Source organism: Euprymna scolopes, chromosome 1, assembly GCF_053919585.1.
Source record: "Euprymna scolopes isolate OS-2025 chromosome 1, ASM5391958v1, whole genome shotgun sequence".
Classification (NCBI taxonomy): Eukaryota; Metazoa; Mollusca; class Cephalopoda; order Sepiida; family Sepiolidae; genus Euprymna; species Euprymna scolopes.
Window position 1 is genome coordinate 15,579,520 of NC_136482.1, and position 24,008 is coordinate 15,603,527.

At 33.7% G+C, this 24,008-nt stretch overlaps 1 protein-coding gene across 4 annotated transcripts in view; it reads left to right on the forward strand.

Moving 5' to 3' along the window:
- Positions 1 to 24,008, forward strand: part of LOC145283682 (uncharacterized) — a 374,028-nt gene that overhangs the window by 299,015 nt on the left and 51,005 nt on the right. For all 4 annotated transcript variants that reach the window (XM_080132735.1, XM_080132806.1, XM_080132938.1 and 1 more), the window contains one exon: positions 19,987 to 20,034. In XM_080132735.1, coding sequence (XP_079988861.1) covers positions 19,987 to 20,034 — 48 coding nt within the window. The remainder of the gene's footprint in view (positions 1 to 19,986; positions 20,035 to 24,008) is intronic.

Sequence of the window (24,008 nt, forward strand, 5' to 3'; positions counted from 1 at the left end):
TTTTCAAATTTGATGATGTAAACATTTTTAGATAGCTTTCCACTCCCACAAGAAAACCATTTAAAACATGTGTTTTTGATTCATACATTTCCACTCCCACAAGAAAACCATTTAAAACATGTGCTTTTGATTCATACATACAAATCTCCATTGTCTGCATAATAGTATGCTAAATTTCTATTAAGATATCATGAAAAATAAATAATCTAATCAAGTAAAAATTCTCTCAGTTACTCCGTTATCCATATTGTCTTTCTCTTCTGTTGTTAATGTAATTTTATGCATTTCTACACAGGAATTGTTTGTAAGACACATACGAAAATTAAGATTTGAAAAGTATGTTCCGAGTATGTTCAGCGTTCGTAATTTAATGATTCATTGTATGAGTTAAAATAAACACAATCTTAAAACAGCTGTAAATAACGATAATATCCTAGTGTAGTGTTATAGATATATAAAAAAAGGTGTGCTTAATTAATTGTGCCAAAGCATATACAAGTTTTATCAAGGGAATTAAATTTTGATCAACAATCGATACCTTCAATTATATTGAAACACTGGAAGGTAAATCTGCAGGGTTAGAGATACAACTTGAGGCATGTTTATCAACCGATGTACATATATCTATAATTACAAATCACATTTCATATCTGGAATCCTGCAGCTTGAATTTCAGTGTTTCCTTATAACCGAACATATCGATGGATGCTCAAAATAAATAAATAAATATATATATATATATGTGTGTGTGTGTATGTGTGTGTAAGTATGTAGATATTAAATGATGGTAATGTTTATATATATCTGTATGTGTGTGTGTTTGTGTATATGCTGTTGTTTGAAGTAAACTACTTATGTTATCTTTTCTGACTTTCAGCTACTCTAGAAACATAGGTAAATCATTTGTTTCAAAACATTGAATTTAGTATGCATTTTAATTTAATTATACATATCTAATTATATATATATATATATATATATATATATATATATATATATATATATATATATATATATACAGGGTGACCCCCCCAAAAAAAACAACAAAAAAAAAACAAAAAACAAAACAAAAGCTAAATGGAGGCCATCTAGAACATATGTTGTAGAACGGAGAAAAAAAAATGCCAAAGACCCTAGCGTTTTGATGTGATGTTTTGAATATAATAAACTAGTTATGACCAAAGTTTCATTTCATTCGGACAAAACACTAAGAAACGGGGCCTAATTAGAGTTGGGGCCCTTTTTTTGGGGTGGGGGTCACCCTGTATACTCTTTTGCTACATTTTCACCCCGCACTAGACACAGTGCCACTTTGATGCTGTAGAGGCCTACTATGTAGGACATAATTTGCAGGGACACTAAGTAGGGAGTTGCGCAACAAAATGTCTGTTTACCTTACACTTAAACCTCTGCATGCTATAATAGTCAGGAAAGCAGGGAATTCCAAAGTCTAGCAGTCCGAGGGAAGAAACTATTAAAATAGAACACTTTCTTGCATCTAGGGACCTCTAAACTTGGACTCTATATTTGTAACACCCTCCCCATAAATAAGGAATATAAACTAGAATCAGACGACTAGGCCGTCATGTAATTTAGATTAACGTTACAACATAGCGTTTAGCTACTTATATTTTCTGTGTAAGGCTGGATTTTTGCTTTTTGTCGGGTTTGTCGGGGGTATTTACGTCGAGGGAATACAAGGAATTATAGTTTATCGGAGCACATTCCATTAAAATACTTGTATAACATGCAGAGATGTGAAACATGTCATCGATCGGACAGATATTGAAGGACCTATTTAAGTTAACTCTTATTTGAACCCTGTCCAGGAGTGTGTGACTAGTAGCAGTTCCACCAACCCAATTAGACAATAATAGTCCATACATGGACAAATGATAGCCTTGTAGAGGTACAGGTCACTCTCAGGCGCAAGTAACTTTCTAGCACGGTAGAGAGCTCACCCTCTTTGCAACAGTCTTGGCAATGTATCTGTCCCAGTTGATGTTCTCGTGAACGTTAAGTCGAAGTACTTTCATGTAATGTATTATTAGCCATGGCTATCAGTGGTTGAAAAGGTTTATTTTAATTATTAAAGCAAAGCAGCTTAGTCTTTGCAGCATTGAAGGTTACCATCCATTTATGTCCCCATTCCACTACAAACCGGGTGTCTTCTTATAAGTTTTTCACCATTGCCTTGGATATGCGTGCATTCACTTTTCCCTCGTATTTGTTATAGAGAGAAATGTCGTCAGCAAATATAGCAATCTCGGAGATAATTTTATTAGAGAGGGCATTTATCAATATGAGAATAATAAAAAGCCGAAAATCGACCCATAAGGCACACCTGCATTATACCATATTGTCTCCACATACGACCATGCGGGACAACCTGGATTTTTTGTTATTTAAGAAGGATTTCATTATGTGAAGTGATACTATATGGTTCGATTTTCCTAAGAAGACCATCGTACCATACCCCGTCAAAGGCCTTAGATATATCTAGGGTTACTGCTCCAGCAACATTGTTCTGAGATTACAGTTACGATATTTGCAGTAGAACAGACTTGCCTAAATCCATAATATTGGTCGGATAGAAGTTTAGTAGCTGTGAGGTTGTGAACTACAGCTTGATAAATTAAGGGTGCAAAGATTTTGGCAAAAAGAGGGAGGAAGCTAATGAGGCGATTATTTAATGGGTCAGTTCTTTCGCCAGTATTCTTGTAAACTTGTACGATAGAAATAATTTTCCAGCAGTCACGAAAAAAAATATTCGTTAAGGCATTTGTTGAAAAGTTTGCAGAGAACGGGAACATTTTTTAATAGCCCGGATGAGATCAGGTCCACATGCTTAGGATATTTATGATATCACGTACTTAAGCCGATTGAATTTCCGCAAGGAAAATCTGTGAGCGACTGCTTTGCCTGGTCCACAGTACAGGTAGCTGTGAACCGAAGGGCAAACAGTTAAGCCTTTTCGATTGCCATGCAGAGAGAACTTCAAGGTTGCTTGATAGTGGAGAAGTTGATTACCCATTATTTACTACAGTATTATAAATATTCCCGAAATCACGAGTTCCTAATTTATGCGGTTCAATGCGTTTTCTGGTGGTTTTGGTATATTCTCTTTTAGCTGCGGCTATTTCTTTCTTCCAATTACTTCTAGCTTCTATAAGTTTTTTCTTATTGTATTGACAGAGTACAAAATAGACTTCGTGGCTTAGTGGGGGATGCCCTTTTCTCTACCCTGCAACCCCTCTCCCACAGAAGAGACGTTGCAAGCCTATCCTTGTTTTATCGTTATTTTCATGGCAGGTGCTCGTCTGAACTCCAATCCCTGGTCCCCCCTCGCCAATCTTTCACGAAAAACACCCGTCTAGCTGAATCCACTGTGAAAAATTTCCCCCACTCTATATCTGTGCCTAAATCAAAACGCGGATTTCATGAACAAAGCTTCTTTCTTAGAACTGCACGCCTGTGGAACTCTGTTCCGACTGCCTGCTTCCCTCCGGACTACAACTTGGATGTCTTCAAGTCTAATATTGACAAATTCCTAATGAACCGCCCCCTTAAGTAAACACTTCATCAAATCTCCTCACTAACGTAATGTACTTGCAATAACCCTTATCCCTGAGTGGCTTCCGGGCCTTGATAAGTGGTGATCTCTGTGTAAAAAAAAAAAGGGCTTATTTCGGATGAATCTGAAGTATGCTTGCTGCCCTTGTGCAATGGCAACAGCACACGTAAATCATCGAGGAGAGTGGGGTTTGTTATAAAAGTTCTTCGATTGTCGCTTTGAACAGTGCAGTCACCAAATAGTGTACTCATGCGCTAGTGTCTAGGAAGAGTGCAACATCTACGCTGATGAAGATTGATAAGAGTATAATCCTGGGTCAAAGGAGAGTGGTAAAGAAAATATAAGTAGCTAGTTTAGATTCCTTAGACATGAGGAGGGGTTGACAGATATAGACTCCAAGTCCATGCATGCGCATGTTAGAGTCTTTACGACAAAGTGAGAGATAAACAGACATGTTAAAGTGGTTAGAAGGGATGGAGGAGTGTAAGTTAGTTTCATTTAGTGCTAAGATGTCCGGGGAGTTTGCTAGGATAAATGATTGTACACCACCTAAGTTAGTTCTGAGTCCACGGATATTTGTGAATGCGAGCTTCAATGGAGGAGGCAAATTGTTGTTTGAGTTGGCTTTCATTTTATGTAATAGTTTCAGTTTAGGGTGCTAAACAAAGGGGGCGTGCATAGCTTCCATCATGCAACACATGTAAACCATCAGCCTCGCAAATGTCTACCGGAGATGGGTGCAGGGTTCCTTTTTATGCATGCCATGGTACTGCCACTATCTTATACAACTGATGATAGAGCAACCTCTCTAAGCACTATAAAAGAGTCAGAGCTTCTGTACTGACAATCGGAATACAGCAAACTCAAACCGAAACTCTCCAACTAGTGGCCTAGTCTAATCGTTACATACAGGGTGTCCACAAAAACTGGCTACATTATGTAGCCAGACTTTGTGGATGCATCCTGTAGATTATGTAGCCAGACTTTGTGGGCACCCTATATATATATATATATATATATATATATATATATATATATATATATATATATATATATATATATATATATATTAATTTATTATTTTTAAAACAGTAATCTACGTACACGCGTGTTTCAAGGTCATTACCTCTCATCAGCGTAGTTCAACTGTTTCTAGGGATCGAACCTCAGACACAGTTTACCACAGTCCGGTGCCTTAACTTGCTTACCACAGTCCGGTGCCTTAAAAAAAAAAAATGAGCTCCGAGGCAGAGCCAATATTAACCGTATGTATCGCTTGAAAAAAACAACAATAACAAAAAAAATCTCTCTCTCTCTCTCCCTCCCTCTCTCTCTCTCTCTCTCTCTCTCTCTCTCTCTCTCTCTCTCTCTATATATATATATATATATATATATATGCACGTGTGTGTATGTATATATATATATATATATATATATATATATATAATGTAGGGTGCCCACAAAGCCTGGCTACATAATCTACAGGATGCTTCCACAAAGTCTGGCTACATAATGTAGCCAGACTTTGTGGACACACTGTATATATATATATATACATATATATATATATATATATATATATGTTATTATTATTTAATTGCACGTACAGAGGTATTATATTTGATTTATCTACTTCTAGTACTTCAACAATGCCTAATACGTGAGTTGACCTAGTTAATTACTTCTGAGAATATATAAACAATTAATTTACACAGAAACTGGAACGCAGGGACCAAACGCAGAGGTCTCTGCGTAGTTTAATTGACATATATATTTTCATAGCTTACTATACACACATGCTCTTTCTCTCTTTCTCTCTCAAACACACACACACACACACACACACACACACAAACACACACACACACACATATATGTATGTGTGTATATATATTATGCTTGAGCGTGTATGCGCGTATTTGCTTTTCTGTGTGTAAAGGAAAAGGCGAGTTGGGTTGCAATCCGCCTCCGTCGCCGATCAACTTGTCTGTTCAGAGAAAATAAGGATAGAAACAAATAACCACCTATCCAAGCCTCTCAGCAGAGGGCGGTGTCGTCGTTGTCAGATGTCTTTTAAAAGGGAAACGACTTTGATAGAGATCAGCACACGCGTGCCTCCACACATAACTCTTTCTCCGTATTGGTACGTCTTTGTTTATCAAAGCTAATATTCTGCAGTTGTTACTAGCGCTTAACACTGTTTCTGCTCATAAAGGTAGATTTTAAAAACATGTCGTATATCAAAGTATATTCTCTAAATCTATATATTCAGAACGACTGAAAATTGCATTAGAATTAACACGGGTGGACTGATGAGAATTTTTATAAGGCTTGAGAATCTAATCTTGCTATAAAATATATCGTCAAAGCAGAATTTTTTACGGTACGTTGGAGGGTTATTTTAAAGCATTTTAATTCAATTTATATATATATATATATAAATATGATCAAAATTAATTTATAAGTTTTTCCTCATATTGTTGAAGTTTCGTTCATGTTTTTCTCCGATATTCTAACTCATGTTGACACGAAAACGAGTTAAAAAAAAAGAAAGTGCGTTATCTTCAATTATGATATTAGTCGTCCTTTTACAAAGCACTGCCGAATATGAGTCTTTTAAGGAGATTTGGTTGGTAAATCTTGCCCCATTCTGCCCGTTATCCTCGGATCTTCACATATTTCGAAGATTACAAAGATACAAGATTACATTTCGATGACCTTAGCTCAGTATCACACGAGACGAGATTGAACATGAGTTAGCTTTATATTTCACTTAAAAATCTAAGGAATATTACAAGCGATTCATTTATAAGCTTGTTGATAGATGGAATCATGTTGACGAGAGCAAAGTTCGTAAGTTTTCTGAATAAAAATGTTGCATATGCATTTTATATTTTATATCAGCAAAACGTTTTGCGTCGACCTAATATTACTGAATGTGTGATACATGCTTTCCCACCTTTCTAAAAGACTATTATTTTAATACTGAATAATCAATTATCAAGGTTAAAATCCACTCGAGGTTAAAATGTAAAACATTTGTGCATTGCCAGTTGAATGACGAAGAATATTGTCAGAAATACGAAAATTAATGGAATGAGTTTTTAGAAGGAAGGATTATATAAACAAATTTGTTGATATTAGACTTGAAGAATTGAATCAGGCCCATAGTAAGATGTTCTACAGGCAGAAATCTCTTAAAGAGAAACTATATTAATTAACAGTAACGCTGGACGTAACGCACGAAATAAGAAATGAAAGTTTTATTCCATTTTGGCAGAAAAAATGAGTTTGGCTTACAAACAGGAACCAGAGATTAATAACTCAATCGAGAATTTTCTATGGAAATAACTAAAGAGCAGAGAAAGACTAACTCTGTATTTTCTCTGATGAAGTGGGTGTAAAGAACAGAAACCACAATCCCGATTACATGATGGTCGTTTCAAATTAAAAAAAACAACAATCGTTTTAAAACTAAAAGCGCTGAAGACTTACAAAGATAGTTATATGATTAAAACGAACGACTTTTTGAACTCTAGAATTCATTTTTCTATATGTTCATCACCATTCACAATACCCCTTTGCCAACGTTGATCGATGGCTGTGCATGGGTGGCCGGAGTGCGCTTTATCTAACAGGGTTCGTTCCAAAATTAAAGCCTCATAATTTTTAACAGAAAAAGTTGAAATGCCACGAAGATGAGTGTGATACCGCTGAAACGAACGATTTTGTATGCTCCAGAAGTTATTTTTATACATAGTCACCACCATCCTGACTGTAATTTTGCCAGAAATTCAATACTGCATCTCTGCTTCCGACGTACGTCCATGACAGGAGTTGCTATTTTAGTGTCTTACACTTACACTATCTAGCGTTTGTTTTCATTGAATGAGATAGGTCGTTGATCCCGTGCAGTTCTAAGAAAATTTACCCACCCAGGACTTGCTTTTTAGAAAGGTTCGTTTATTGTTATTATCCCAAGGCGCCTTGAATGAGTAATATCAGCGGAACTGCCAAGGCATGTTTTTCATAGTTCTCTTTCTCTAGGGCGCTAGCTATTCAAACCATATTTACGACCCTTGCGTTACATTATCCCACCGTGGAGGGGAGTAAATACGGCGAATAAATAGGAAAATTAAACATGAAATTCATGGAACTAATGTACAAATACGAAATAAACTATTGGAAAAACGGAAATATAAAAGAAAATCTCCTAAACTCTTTCGTTGTATAACAGCGCTTTTGATTGGCTACACAAGCAAATTTCCCGCTCTAGATCGACAGTCACTACTACTAAAAACTAAACTATCATTTGACTCTCGCTGAGCGTAAACGGAATCTCTATGTAAACATTATTAATTGTCTGAGAGCTACCTTTGCTTACATAAAAAGTAATGCATTATAAGCTGGTGGCACGTTTCTCTCTCTTTATTTCTCTCTGTATATATATATATATATATATATATATATATATATATATATATATATATATATATATATATTGAACACGAGTTTAATACGTTAAAATTATTAACTTTAAAAGATCGATATTAACCACAATGTGATTTCAGTTCATTATTAATGGTCGCAGGTGATTTTTTTTATGGAAGTTACAATCAGAGAAGACTGGATAAATAGTTTTTTTTTTTTACTTGAACTCGGACGAGTTAATTAATTTTGTTGGGATTATTATTACTCGCTTGCAGAACGGCTACATTCATCATTTTACATTGAATACAAAGCTCCAAGAAAAAAAAATCGTTTGAACCAGGACAATATCTTTTTATAAATATCTGCAAATTCATCTGCCTTACTTTTAATGCTAGGTTTATTTATGGTGTCTTTTAAATTCAATAAAAACCCTCCAAAATTTGCTGATGAGGAGACCTTGCTTACCAAAAAACTATATATAATTATTCTACATAACTTGATGTATACCACAATAAAAAGCATTGTTTTCCGAAATGATCGTACAGATAATTGATTTTGTTGTTGTTCCTTCTTATGAAACGGATTTTTAATTTAATTAAAATTTGATTTTTAAATTTTAAATTATAAATCACATTACTTAATATATATATATAAATATATATATATATATATATATATATATATATATATATATATATATATATTATTCATTGCAACATTATCATCCTATTAACTCCAAACAGGCTAAAACTATAATTTCGTTTGTAATAAATTCCGACGCAGACTTCTTGTATCAACGCTCATTGCTAATTCAAACGCGATTTAACAGTGTGGAGGTCTATACAATTAATAATCAAACTTATGTTAAAAGAGGAGATTTAAATTTATACATATGGTTACTTACCCACAACGCAAAGAATAATATTTAAAACAATTAATACATATATATAATTCCTCAATAAATAATAAAAACAAAGAAACACTCAAATCATTTCAATTCATCCAACAAGAATATTTTCAAATACTGTATCGGTATTACATTTTCTTCAGATTAATCCTCTTCAGTCTTTAAATAAAAACGAAATATATATAATTTTGGCTTGTTCCTTTGCAATCCCTCCATATATATATATATATATATATATATATATATATATATATATATATATATATATATATATATATATATATATATATATATATATATATATATATATACGAGAGTCGTTCAAATAGCGAATCCTCCTATTTTTAACTACTTTTGGAACGCACCCTCTATATATATATATATATATATATATATATATATATATATATATATATATATATATATATATATTCTGGATATGTACATATGGAGAAACTAGCTTCAATGAGTGAGGTCATTCGTAAAGGATGACGCAACTCGCTGACTATATTTAAGAATTAATAAATATTTACGAAAACTCGCATCAACACAAATTATTCTATTTTTCGAATTTAAGCTTGACTTCACTCTGTGCATTGAATCCTTGTCCATATCAATTTATGTTATGCAAAAATGATGACAACAGGGAGAGGAAAACGATTAGATCAAGATGTTGGAAGTGTAAAAAAAAAACACATGTGGTCCGCGCATCAATTTCATATCTGAAAAATCAAGAAAAAAAAATCCATATTTTTTTCTCGATATGCCTTGTTATTTGAATTAACTTTTTAAGAAATTCATGTCTTGGCTAAACATTGCTTAAATTGGTGTGCAATGAAGAAGAAACCCGAGAGAGAACAAGAGAGAGAGAGAGAGAGAACAAGAGAGAGAGAGGGAGAGTGAGAGATAGATAGAGAGAGAGAGAGAGGGGGAGAGGGGAAGTGGGGAGAGAAAAACCTGTCAATTTATGTGTTTTTGTTTCACGACATTTATTTTTTTGTGGCCCCTTCTCACGTTTTTGTCGTTATATTACATATATCGAAATCGAAATATATTCGGGATTGTCGGTTATCTATTAAATAAAAAGTAAGGTATTTCTATCTGTTGTTTTTGTACGTTAAGTTTAAACTAGTGATGGGATGATTCAAATATTTTTCCCGATTCCGATACAATTACTGATTTTGATTCCGATTCTTTAAAAACCTTAAAATATCTAGCCATGAGTTTTTCTTTTATTTATTAAATTTTGGGATTAAATTAAAAATCCGTGTTATATTTCCATGTCATTTCGAAAATGTAAAGTTACATTGTGGGGTAATCTATAGCCATTGTTTTACTAGTAAGTTAAAATAAAGAAATGTTTATCGTTTTATTATTAGTATTAGCAACAGAAATTTAAGTATAAATAAAGAAATATTTATCATTTTATTATTAGTATTAGCAACAGAAATTTAAGCTAAAATAAAGAAATATTTATCATTTTATTATTAGTATTAGCAACAGAAATTTAAGTTAAAATAAAGAAATATTTATCGTTTTATTATTAGTATTAGCAACAGAAATTTAAGCTAAAATAAAGAAATATTTATCGTTTTATTATTAGTATTAGCAACATAAATTTAAGTTAAAATAAAGAAATATTTATCATTTTATTATTAGTATTAGCAACAGAAATTTAAGTTAAAATAAAGAAATATTTATCGTTTTATTATTAGTATTAGCAACAGAAATTTAAGTTAAAATAAAGAAATATTTATCATTTTATTATTAGTATTAGCAACAGAAATTTAAGTTAAAATTAAGAAATATTTATCGTTAGTGTTAGTAAAAATATTTATCATTAGTGTCAGTAAAAATATTTATATTTATCATTAGTGTCAGTAAAAATATTTATCATTAGTGTCAGTAAAAATATTTATATTTATCATTAGTGTCAGTAAAAAAAACAAAAAAACTTAAGTTAAAAACGAAATTCTTGAAAGAATTGTTTTTTGTTTCGGAAAATAAGTAGAATATATTTTTACTCCAAACTTTTCCGATTTTTCGAGTCCCAATTCCTGTCAACACTAATATATACGCAGAAAACATGACAAAGAAATAAACACAAAAAGATAATTTAAAAATATAGCTTGTTGCCAAATACTAATATGTTTTATAGTTTATAATTTGTACAAAAATATATTTTAAAAACTCTAATGTTAATAAATTACATCCGATAAGGATAAATAGCAATTAACCTACATAGAAATCTTAATCCTCTTGTACGCAAATAATAAAGAAAAACACCTTTCAAAACACAAGCTCGGATCATATATATAATGTCGAGGTAATTGTAAGGGAATATTCTTTTCATCATATTTACTCTCGAGTATATATCCGTTAATATCTTATATGTTTTATATAGTGATGTGGTTCTCAATTGATTAACTGTGTCTAACTGTGTCGAATATATATATATATATATATTTTTTATTACATTTTCACCCCAAACAAGGCAAATTGCCACTTTGATGTAGGGGACTACTATCAGGGGCAACAACTACTGGGGTACTATGTAGGGATTTGGGCAATCAAGATGTCGGGTCACGTTACACTTGAACTTCTGCACGTCAGTACTGTTGGGGAAGCAGGGACCTGGAATGGAATTCCAGAGTCTAGCGGTTCTGGGGAGGAAACTACTGGAGCAGAAAGATCTTTTACATCTAGGGATCTCTACAGTGTGGGGGTGGGATTTAGCAGCCTGTCGGGTTTGTCGAGGGTGCTCACGTCGTGGTGGCACAAGTGATTGCAGTTCGTCAGAGCATTCACCACTAAAATACTTGTAGAACAGGCAGAGGGATGCAACATTTCGTCGATGGGACAGAGACTGAAGCTTAGATGCCAGTTTAGGGCCTATCAGGTTTGCGACTCTCTTTTGAACCTTGTCAAGGAGCGAGAGACTAGTAGCAGATGCACCAGCCCAGATGTGACAGCAATACTCCATACATGGGCGAATGGTTGCCTTATAGAGGTACAGGATACTTTCGGGTGTTAGTAGTTTTCTAGCACGGTAGAGAGAGCCCACCTTTCTTGCAGCGGCCCTGGCAATGCCTTCAATGTAATTGTTCCAACTCATGTTTCCTGTGAACGTTAGGCCAAGGAGTTTGAAAGATGTACTCTCAGATAAAGAGTCGTTGGCCATTGCTATAGGTGGTAGAGAGGGTTTCTTGTAATTATTGAATGAAACTAGTTTAGTCTTGGCAGCATTGAACGCGACCAACCACTTTTGTCCCCATTCCACCACAGATTGGAGATCTTCCTCTAGTGTTTCTGCGATTTCTTTAGAAATGTGTTAATTCGTCTTCCTGTCGTGCCTGCCGTAGAGTGTAGTGTCATCAGCATATATACCCATCTCAGAGGCAATTTTGTCGGGGAGGTCATTTATGAATATCAGGAACAATAGAGGTCCAAGGATAGAACCCTGGGGCACCCCCGCATTTATATCATATTGTTTAGATGTGCGACCGTCGAGGACAACCTGGATTTTTCTCTTATCTCAAGTCTCTTATGCTCGAGAGTCAAAGCAACGAAAAGAATATTAAAAGAAAAAAAAAGAAGCAAAAATCATACAAACTTCTACAAATGAAACTAAATCATTCATAATCACTAGAAAAAACAACGAAGTCTTCATACGAACTGATTATTTTAGCAGGTCGCATTTCTTTATAAGATTACATGCGTAATACTAACTTGATTTTAACTTGATATGTTTCGTCACTTACTAATATTTAACAAAAACAAGATACAGCAATATATACTGTTTATACACAATTTTATATTTAGGTCACTAAACTGCGGTTTTGCTGAATCAAACAATAATTAATCGATAGGAAAATTCATTAGTTCAAAACGCAAATATTACCAAAACTACTCTGGCGAAATTAAGTATTCCGATTTAGTACGCCATCAACGTGGACATAGTAAAGCAAGTATGGTAACATTCATTCTATTGGTGTTGTCAGAAATAACATTACTGCATGAAAAGTGGGAGATAGACTTGATTTTCCATACTGATAAGAAACTGTAATCGTTCATTTCTTAAAGTAAAACATTAAGAGTAAGAATTCACCATAATCATTGTATAGAAATGTCTTTTCTTTGTTCTCCTGCCTAACATTAAACGAACTCTCCAATAACAGAGTTTCTTTCACAGAACTAAATGACCACCACTCATCAAGGCTCAAAAGCTATTCGAGGGCAAGGGTTAATGGAGTGTCAAGTGGACGGAGAGACAGCAGTGTGATGATTGGTAATGACGATGATTATATGACAGAATTTGATTATTTAAGAGGGCGGCTTAACAAAAATTTGTTTGCATTAGACTTTAAAATGATCATGTTGTAATCAGTTGAGAAGCAGCCTCGCGCTATTGTGTTTAAACGACAGACAGTTCAAGGAAAGAAACTTTGCTCATGGATGTTTTGAGTTTAGTTTAGGTAGGTAAGTATAGATAGGGAGGGAGAGAAAAAGAACCATAAACAGTTGTTGTAATTAGAGGAGCTTTTGCTGTGAATGTTTTTCAAAGAGAAGACAACACGTTCGAGCACCTGCGATAAAAATATGATCGGTAGAAAACATTACCGTTGGAATGTTTCCTTGCTGGCTACCGTATGAATTGTCCTCATAGCAACACAAGTGTTGTGCATTTTATTCATTATTTTCAATCGTTTCATAATGTTTATTATCATTCGACGAAAATGTCACTAATTAATACTTTTTTTTGAGTAACTTTCGGTCATGATAAAATGTGATCTCTTACTAAATAAGTTGTGTGTGACCTTTTTTCTTCTATTTATCATATTGAAAACATTGCAAAAGTTTTCATGCATCTCCCTCTCTCTCTCTCTCTCTCTCTCTCTCTCTCTCTATATATATATATATATATATATATATATATATATATATATATAGATGATTACTTCATTTAATCACATAAATTAATATACAAAAGTATAAATTTATGCGTAAACTTTAAGCATTTACTTCAACAGTGCTCAATACGTTGGAAGAGCAAGGTAGTAAATTATAAAATATATATGGCAATTAAGCTACACACAATATTCCGCGTTTCATCCACGCTAGGATTCATCAGCGTTGATAAAACGCGGAATATTCTGTGTAGCTTAATTGCCATATATATTTTATAACTTACTACTATATATATATTATATATATATTTCTCTCTTCTATATATATATATATATATATATATATATATATACATAGAGAGAGAGAGAGAGAGAGAGAGAGAGAGAGAGAAGGGGCAGAAAGAGAGAGACAGAGAGAGGTGTTTTAAAAGAATGATATTGCATACAGTTTTCCTCTCGCGAGAGAGAAAAATAGAGAGATGGGCCCTAGTAACGCCGAATATGTTTGCTAGTACATAATAAATGTTAAATGATTTGGGCTTGCCATTGCTTTGGGACGAACGAAACATTAAATATAATCTGGCGACGCATCTTTGCCATTTCCCTTTTAAACCGAGGAATGTCACACCGACGAATCAGAAGCGGACAAGTTTAACAAAGCGGGCAACAACTTAAATATATCTATTTCTATTTTCTCATTTGCCTCATCTTTCAGATGTTATCGCTGTCAAGAATTAAGGACACAGATGGCGTTAACGGGTAGCATCATCTCCTAAATTCAATCACTGTTCTCTCAATATTTCAATTTCATGTCGACAAAAACTGGCAATGTTTTTATTATCTACTTTCTTTTTTTTTTTTTATCCCTTCTCAGTTCTTTGGATGTCCCTTGAATGTTGGGGGGGGGGGAATCCAACAGGCGACGCTAATGTGACACTCCGCAGAGACACTTTTGGTATTATTATTATTTTTATTCTTATCTGTAAAAATACATTTCCAAGCAAATATAGCTTTCTCTTCTTTTATTCTCCTGCTAATTTTAGCAATAGATGCGAGTGAACCTGTATTACACGCTTGGTTGTTTCCAAGGTACAAATCTTAAGAAACCGTTTCCCTTAATTCTGTTAATTTTATCACGAAGCCTAATGTAAGAACGACGATTCGCCATCTTTGAATATTTTGTGTGATTACTATTACTATTTTTTTCTTGTTCGTTTTTCAGTATTTTGTCAAATGGAAAGAATTTAATGCAGTGCCAAGATGATGAAAGTTCAGTTTTTATTGTGTTACGCTCGCTATATTTTTTAGATCAGGACTTTAATGGTTCGCTGGCCGTCGAGATGATTATTGCCAGTATAGACGTAATATATTTCTTTCGGTTTTGCTATTTTCTAAATTTTGGTCTCTCTCCACCCATTTTTTTGTAAAAATAAAAACTTCAGTTTTGTTTAAGATTATAATAGATTACATGGCGGGAATATTGTACGGTATATGGAGAAATCAAAATGGTCTTTGTACGTCAGATCATAAAGTTGTAAAAGAATAGATTAATGCTACTAAAACGAAGCTTCGTTCAGTTAAAAATTTCATGCCTGGACTAATAACCCTAACCCTAACCCTAACACTAACCCAACAAGAACCTATGTGTCAACAGGATTATGCCACGTATTATTTCTGGAATCGTTGTAACGAAACTACAACGCTTGAACCGTTTCAACCACACAGATCCACACGTTGTCTGAAACTCTGTCCAAAAGAAAATTAAAAAAAAAAATGAAAGAAAGAAATGTCCTACTCGATATTTTTTTAGTGCAAATGAAATACATTCATTCGTGGTCATTCCAAACATGAGCCATTTCATTTTTTTTTAATTCCATTTTCACCCTAAACAAGGCACAGTGCCACTTTGACGTAGAGAGCTACTATCGGGGATATACGTTGCATGAATACTGTCAGTACAGTTGGGAAAGGATTTCCAAAGTCTAGTGATTCTGGGAAAGAAATTATTGGAGTAGAAAATTTCTGATCTCTAGGAATCTCTACTGTGTAGGGGTGGGATTTTGCTGCTTGCCGGATTTGTCGGGGGTATTTAGGCAGAAGGGGTTCAAGTGCTTGTAGTTCGTCAGAACATTTACCATTAAAATACTTATAGAACGGTCAGAGGGATGCAACATTTCGTCGATGGGACGGACGCTGAAGCTTTGATGATAATTTAGGACATATGAGGTTGGCGACTCTCTTTCTTTTGAACCATGTCCAAGTTGAGAGACTAGTAGCAGATGCACCAGCTCAAATGTGACAACAATAGTCCATACATGGGCGAATGGTGGCTTTATAGAGGTACAGGATGCTTTCAGGTGTAAGTAGTTTTCTAGCACGGTAGAGAGATCCCACCTTCCTCGCAGCGGCCCTGGCAATACTCTCAATGTAGCTTTTCCAACTCACGTTTCCTATGAACGTCAGGCCGAGGAGTTTAAAAGAAGTACTTTCAGGTAATGTATCTTTAGCCATTGCTATAAATGGTGGAGAAAGTTTCTTGTAGTTATTGAAGGAAACAAGCTTAATCTGGACAGCATTGAATGTGACCGTCCATTTTTGTCCCCATTCCACTACAGCTCCAGTGTTTCTACCATTTCCTTAGATATGTCTTCATTTGTTTTTCCCTCGTACCTGTTATAGAATGTGGTGTCATAAGCATATATACCCATCTCAGAGATCATTTTATCAGAGAGGACATATTTTCATACACTCATGTGTTTTACAACGCTCTGTCATATAACAAATGCTTTTTAAAAGTCTCTCACCCCGCCACCAGACGCTGGTCATAGCCAGCACTTTCTCACCCTCGACTAAACACGTTCATCTTTATCGGCGATCACTTTGTTTCTTCTTTTGCTCGATTATGTGCTGTCCTATTTTCAGCCTTTTTCCTCGCATTCATATGACATCAGCGCGTGCACACTTCCTCAATTTGCATATGTGCTAACACCGTTGCTGTTGCTAATATTCTTTCTCGCCAGCTATCCTACGGCTGCGGCTGATTTTTTCACACGCGCGCCATACGATCAGTAGCATGCGTGATACTAAAATGGATCGCACTAATTAATTCCATTCGGTGTGGTTATCTTGAAGAGAATATTTATTTGGACAATAAGCAATAAGAAGTGACGTCATATCACAAATCAATACGAAAGGAGAGATATTTCAAAGTCATTGACAATTTTTGCACGCCATCTCTGTAAACTGATGCTAATTTATGACTAGAACTTGATGTAGAATTCAGAGATCGACTAAAGTTTATTTATATCAAATATGGTTAGATTGCAGAAAATATTATGGATATTTTTTAATCGCATTCATTTTGATGGAACCAATCGCGCTGTAATTAATTTCTAAAATAATATATAGTTCATTATTTTTAATGAGGGCAGAGTTTTCTTTTTATGAAAAAATGTAGATATGTTCTTTAAATAAAAGATGTTTAATTAATATATTCACAATAATAATGATTTTAAAAGAAAAAGTTCATAGTCAGACATTTTTGTATCTAATCAAATTGTCATCACATTTATTTATGTTTCAGTTTTTACTATTGTTTTTACTAAATAACCTATTTTATATCGATTTCCTTTGGTTTTCGACCTCTTGCCTTTTCTCTCTTTCCTTTTTCTTCCTCTCTCTTTTTTTTCTTTCGTTCGTCTTTTATTCCCAGTTTCTCTTTTCATCTTTTATTGCACTTTCTCTCTTTCTCTCGTTATCTTTCTAACTCTCTCTCTCTCTCTTTCTCTCTCGTTCTCTCTCTCTCTTTCCTTGTCTAAATATCTTTTCACCTCCTCTAAATCCTTTTCTCTTAGCCTTTCTCTCTTATTTCTCTCTTTCTCTTCTCTTTTATTCCCCTCTTATTCTTATCATCTTTCAATGTGATTATCCTATTTCTCTTCTTGTCTTTCTTACTCTCTCTCTCTCTCTGTCCCTGTCTATATTTGTCTTTCTCACTTCGCTTCCGTATCTTTTTAATATAGTTGTTACGCTTTATTTCAGTGATTTATAAAAAATAAAACTAGAAATAAACAAATAAAATCCAGGTCCTTTTTTTATTACCGTTGCTTTCAGCACCACTTAAAAAGTCTCTGACTGCCACCTGTTCATTTTAGCCTGGATCACGTTTCTCTTTCTTCCGACCCCATGCTTGACACAGCCGGCCCATTCTCGTCTTTGCCTTTCACGTCCGTCTCTTTCGTTGCCAACTTTGTTTCTCCTCGATCACGTGGTGCATTTTTTTCCTTTTTCTTCTCGCGCACATTTCCTAATTTGCATATGCCTTTTCTTGGCTACTACTGCTGCTAATCTCTTCGCAGCCAGTCACCCATTCGCTGCTGCTGATGCGTTCCCATGCGATCATGTGCACTATGTTACATCTTGCCTCCACATTTTACTCTCCATCCTTTGTTTCTCGTTCTTTTTTCCTCCGCATTTATTTCCCTCTTTTGCTTTTCCCCTCCCTATCTACATATCTTTTTATTTAACTGTAGCATCAGGGATTAAATGAAATTAGTTCAGGAAACTGCTGTCATTACAAGAGCTAGAACAACAGCATATTCTTTTCATTGTTTTGACTCTGTGTATCCGTTGATATCTTATATGCTTTTATGTAGAGTGACGTGGTTCTCGGTTGATTAAGTGTGTCGGATATATACTCGAGAGCAAAACAATAAAAATAATATGCAGTTGTCATAGCCCTAGCATTACTAATATCACTGCCAGATTCTGCCAGAAATGTGTAAAAATATGATGCTCTATAGACGTGAAGCGCAACAAGTTACGGCTACGGACATGTGTTGTACGTAGAAAATGATATGAGAATTATATGATGGATGATACGGTGTATATGAAATATAATGTGTGATATGAAGTGAGTCTGAAAGCTAGGCTTAGTTTGATAACCTTAAATTTAGAGACTATAAAGAGATTGTACAGAACAGGAGACTTCGATGGTAAGGCCACCCGGAAAAGATGGATGTGGTTGAGTTCTAAAATTTAGAACACGTGAGTTAGCAGGTTCCTCAAAGACCCGTGGCATAACGGAGACAGTATTAAGTAAAACTCAGTTTTAAGTGACACTCTTCTGTAGACCTACACCGTCGGCGCTAGCCGTACTAAGCATACAATTGCGATTTTCTTAAAATTCTTCTTCCCTCATAAGTTAGAAAAAGAGAGCATACGATACCTTTTAATTAAAGAAAGTCTTACGCTCGAAGATTCGTACAGATTTCTGTTTTCGACCAGATACACTAATAGTAATCACACAAAATATTCAAAGATGGCGAATCTTCGTTCTTACATTATGCGTCGTGATAAAATTAACAGAATTAAGGGAAACGGTTTCTTAAGATTTGTACCTTGGAAACAACCAAGCGTGTAATACAGGTTCACTCGCATCTATTGCTAAAATTAGCGGGAGAATAAAAGAAGAGAAAGCTATATTTGCTTGGAAATGTATTTTACAGATAAGAAAATAATAATAATAATAATAATAATAATAATAATAATAATAATAATAATAATAATAATAATAATAATACCACCACCACCAAACGTGTTTCTGTGGAGTGTCATATTAGCGTCGCCTGTTGGATTTTTTCCCCAAACATTCAAGGGACATCCAAAGAACTGAGAAAGGATAAAAAAGAAAGTAGATATTAAAACATTGCTCGATTTACATACACACTTACTCGAATATATACAATGCCTAGTATTCTCAAATTGTAACCGATCTGGTAATGATGAAGCCCAACGGAGCCCAACTTCGGTGATCTAAAGAAAACAAGGACATGGATTAAGTTGAATATAGAAACTTATTAGATTTAAAAATATTAAAAAGAAACATTACAGTTGAAGATGGAACTTTTTTTAATTTCAGATGATGTAATTCCAAAACGAAGAAATTGTAGTTTCCCTTTCAAACTGTTGACAGAAACGAAGAAAGCACGTTTTACTTTTGGTATCGCTAACTCATTTTAAAGCATCTGCGAAGAAAAAGATGTTCCAGAAGCAGGACGTTATGAGCCATGTCTAATATTCTACTGCCATCATTTAATAAAATGATTTAATGGCCTGAAAACGTTTGAAAAATTATTGAAAATTGTATTTTTTCTCTTTATTTTCAGATCCATATCAGCTCTTTGGGCCCCTTTCCACACGTCTGTCAAGTTCAGGTACGAGTTGTTTCTCATTGTTAACATTCGCATACACACACATACACATTGTTAACATTCGCATACACACACATACACAAACGCTCATACACCCAACACATATACACACACCCACACACGCATAAACATGTACACGTATACACATATACGTACACGCATAGACACATACATCACATACACACATACATACACGTTCATACACCCAACACATATACATACACACACGCTCATACACCGAACACATATACATACACACACACGCATAAACACATACACATATACACACATACATACACGCATAGACACATACATCACATACACACATACACACACGCTCATATTGGCTTCTTCAGTTTTGACAGAACATAGATACCCACTGTAAGGGTGCCTGCGCGTTAAATTTTTCTGGCAAGTGTTGCGCAATCTCCAACCACATCTCTTTGGAGTCGGCATTGTTAAATACCAGTGTCAATTAGAGGTTCAGAACGACTTAAAACAATGCCAAGATAAGCGGAGAGCACATACAGTGCCTAGAATTCCCAAAATGGTCACCCATCTGGTATTATCAAACTCATCGTTGCTTAACTTCTGTCAACGTGATTCACACACATGCACACCTACATGCATGCATATAGCCAACTACCTTGAAAATGCTGCTGTCAAACCTGACATAGTTATATGGAATGAGTCAGAAAGAGTGACAACCTTGATTGAAGTGAGTGTCCCTTATGATGGAGGTCTGAACAGAGCTGCAAGAGGGAAACAGACCAAATATCAAGATCTCATGTATGATATGAAAAAAAAGTTGAATCTTAGGGAGATATCAATCATGCCCGTTATCATAGGTGCCACAGGACTTATGAAAAAGAACCTGAACACCTACCTAACTAATATTCCTGGTGAACCAAGTGCAAAATAGATCCAGACAATTGCACGTAAGGGAATAGCGAAGATACTAAAAAGTGCTCTCGGTTTGTTTCAATAAAAAGCAGGGCAATATTGGCAGCTGGTTTCGCTGCCACATACTCAGCGTTACAATCTTAAAAGGAAGAAAATTAATTAAAAAAATACATATACAATGCACTGAGACATATAAATTAGGGAGGGTATTTGTTGAATGAAAATCAATTAGTAGCAAAACTGAAATAGAGTAATATAATTAGTAACTAAACTATTAACACAACAACATTTAATGAGTTTATTGGATTCGATCTGTTGACTTAGTCAAGTGAAAATCACGGAAACTAAATTTATTTAAGTGAAGTTTAGTTTTATTTAGAGAACGAGGGACTACAAAAAAGAGAATATGCATTAACTGGGGGTTGGTGTAAGTGTATTTCTTGGTTGAAAGTCCATATGTTGGTGTCAATCAGTAACTTATTAAAAAAAAGAGTGGGTAAGGTATGTGAGAGCAATTCTTATTACAGATACATAGACGACATCTTAATTTTCCTCCACAAATCATACAAGGGAAAACAGTACAAACTAATTAAAATGGAACCTACAATGAAATGCACTTATGCAAAAGAAAACAATAACTCCATACTTTTCTAGACGTTCAACTAATAAATAATAATAACCAACCAATTTTTAATAAATAATAATAACCAACCAATTTTTAATAAATAATACTAACCAACTAAGTTTAAATAAATAATAATAAACAATTAAGTTTTAATAAATAATACTAACCAACTAAGTTTTAATAAATAATAATAAACAATTAAATTTTAATAAATAATAATCACCAATTAAGTTTTAATAAATAATAATAACCAATTAAGTTTTAATAAATAATACTAACTAACTAAGTTTTAATAAATAACATTAACCAACTAAGTTTTAATAAATAATACTAACCAATTAAGTTTTAATAAATAATAATAACCAACTAAGTTTTAATAAATAATATTAACCAAGTTTGATTAAATAATAATAACCAAAAAAGTTTTTAAATCCATCGCAAAGCAACTAATAAAAATGATTATATATACTTCTACTCACATCAAAATGATAAAGTGGAAAGAAGTATCATCATTGGCTGTTATCTTATAGTCCTAAGAATTTGCAGAAAGGAATATGTAAATGAAGAATTTTATTACGTAGAACACACCTTAAAAATTGGCAATACGCTCAATATCTTTTACTAAACCAGAACGAAAGGTTTTTAAAAATTACTGTAACCAAAATCAAGACAGCCTAAAAAAACCCAAACATATAGCAGAAAATTAATCCTGCCCACTGACAAATCGAAACAAAATCGGCATCCAAATATCACAAAAAAACTACTCGATAATTAGAAATCTAACCTGTCAAATCTGTATCTAATACTAATACTAAAATCAAAGCCGGAGTGTACTCCATACCCTGCCTTGATTGCGACAAAATATACATAGGAGAAACGCAACGCTATCTTAATATAAGAGATTATATGAACGAAAAAAAATGATGTGAAAAATAATAATACACTTAATGGTATTTTCTGTCACATTACAGAGAATGATCACAATTTTTGACTTTAATAATGCGACTCACCTAAAACGCATACACAATAAATCAACACGTCGTTTAATCGAATGTGCTTCCATTTGCCAATCTACTAATACTATTAAACAAAGAAAAGTTTTTTTTCATATTTCTCCCTATCTGTTAAAAATCATTATCAATGGAAACAATTTCGATACAGAATAAACCTAAATACTTCCTTCTTAAGTTCTTATATATAATTGTTTACAACCATCATAAACTGTATATTTGTATATAAATATTCAATTTACATAAAGACTCATCCTTATTAGTATATATAGCCCTAAACATTCAACCAGCTCGTCATTGAGCACCCCTTTTGAGAAAGCCTGCATAACATATATGAAATTTAAAATGGAGACGGAGAAACCTGGAGGCTCGACATGTCGCCCGTGTTATGCAGGCTTTTTCAAAAGGGGTGCTCAATAACGAGCGGGTTGAATGTTTAGGGCTATATATACTAACGCTTCTGATTATCGGGTTTGAAACCGACGGTATCGATGACATATCTCACTTAAAACCCGATAATCAGGACCGTTTTAGATACCCATATCAAGCTCTCTTCAGTCAATACTCATCACTATAAAGAGAGCTTGATATGGATATCTAAAACGGTCCTTATTATCGGGTTTGAAACGGACGGTACTAATGACTTATCTCATCTAAAACTTTCTGTAAACAAAATATAAATAATACGCTCTTATTTTCGGATTTTCCTTATAATTGAGCACTCTACTGGATTAAAAAAACTAATTATATATATATATATATATATATATATATATATATATATATGCACTGAAGATTCCCGAAAGGATGAAACACTAGTGTCTGCGGGTATTTAATTATTATAGTAAAAAAATAATTATGACAGACCCTTTAAGAATTTAAAATTAAAATGTTTAAATTCAACGTTATTTCACGCGGTTAATGGTAGCCGAATTGATACGGTCTTCGTTAATCGAGCCAGAGATATTGCGGGGTTCGAATCGTTCAACTGGTGTTAATCGTGACATCCTGAACTGAAGTTAAAAAATAATTATATATATATATATATATATATATATATATATATATATATATATATATATATATATATATATATATATATACTGGTGTTCAATGAATTTAATTTTACGATTACAAGTAGAATTAGCTATGATTAACGTTTCTAAAACAAATAATAGAAAACTTGAAAAATCACTTCCATTTACTGATATACATATACATGACTTTACACAAATTACCAAAAATGTGATGAAAAATAAAAAGGACAAGGCAAAAAGACGCAAAATTAATATCAAAACAATACAATCAACAAAAAGAATCTACACTCATTCTTCCTTTTAGCTCCTTTCTCTTGTTTCTTTATTATTATTATTATTATTATTATTATTATTATTATTATTACTACCATTATTATCAACATTATTATTATCATTATTATT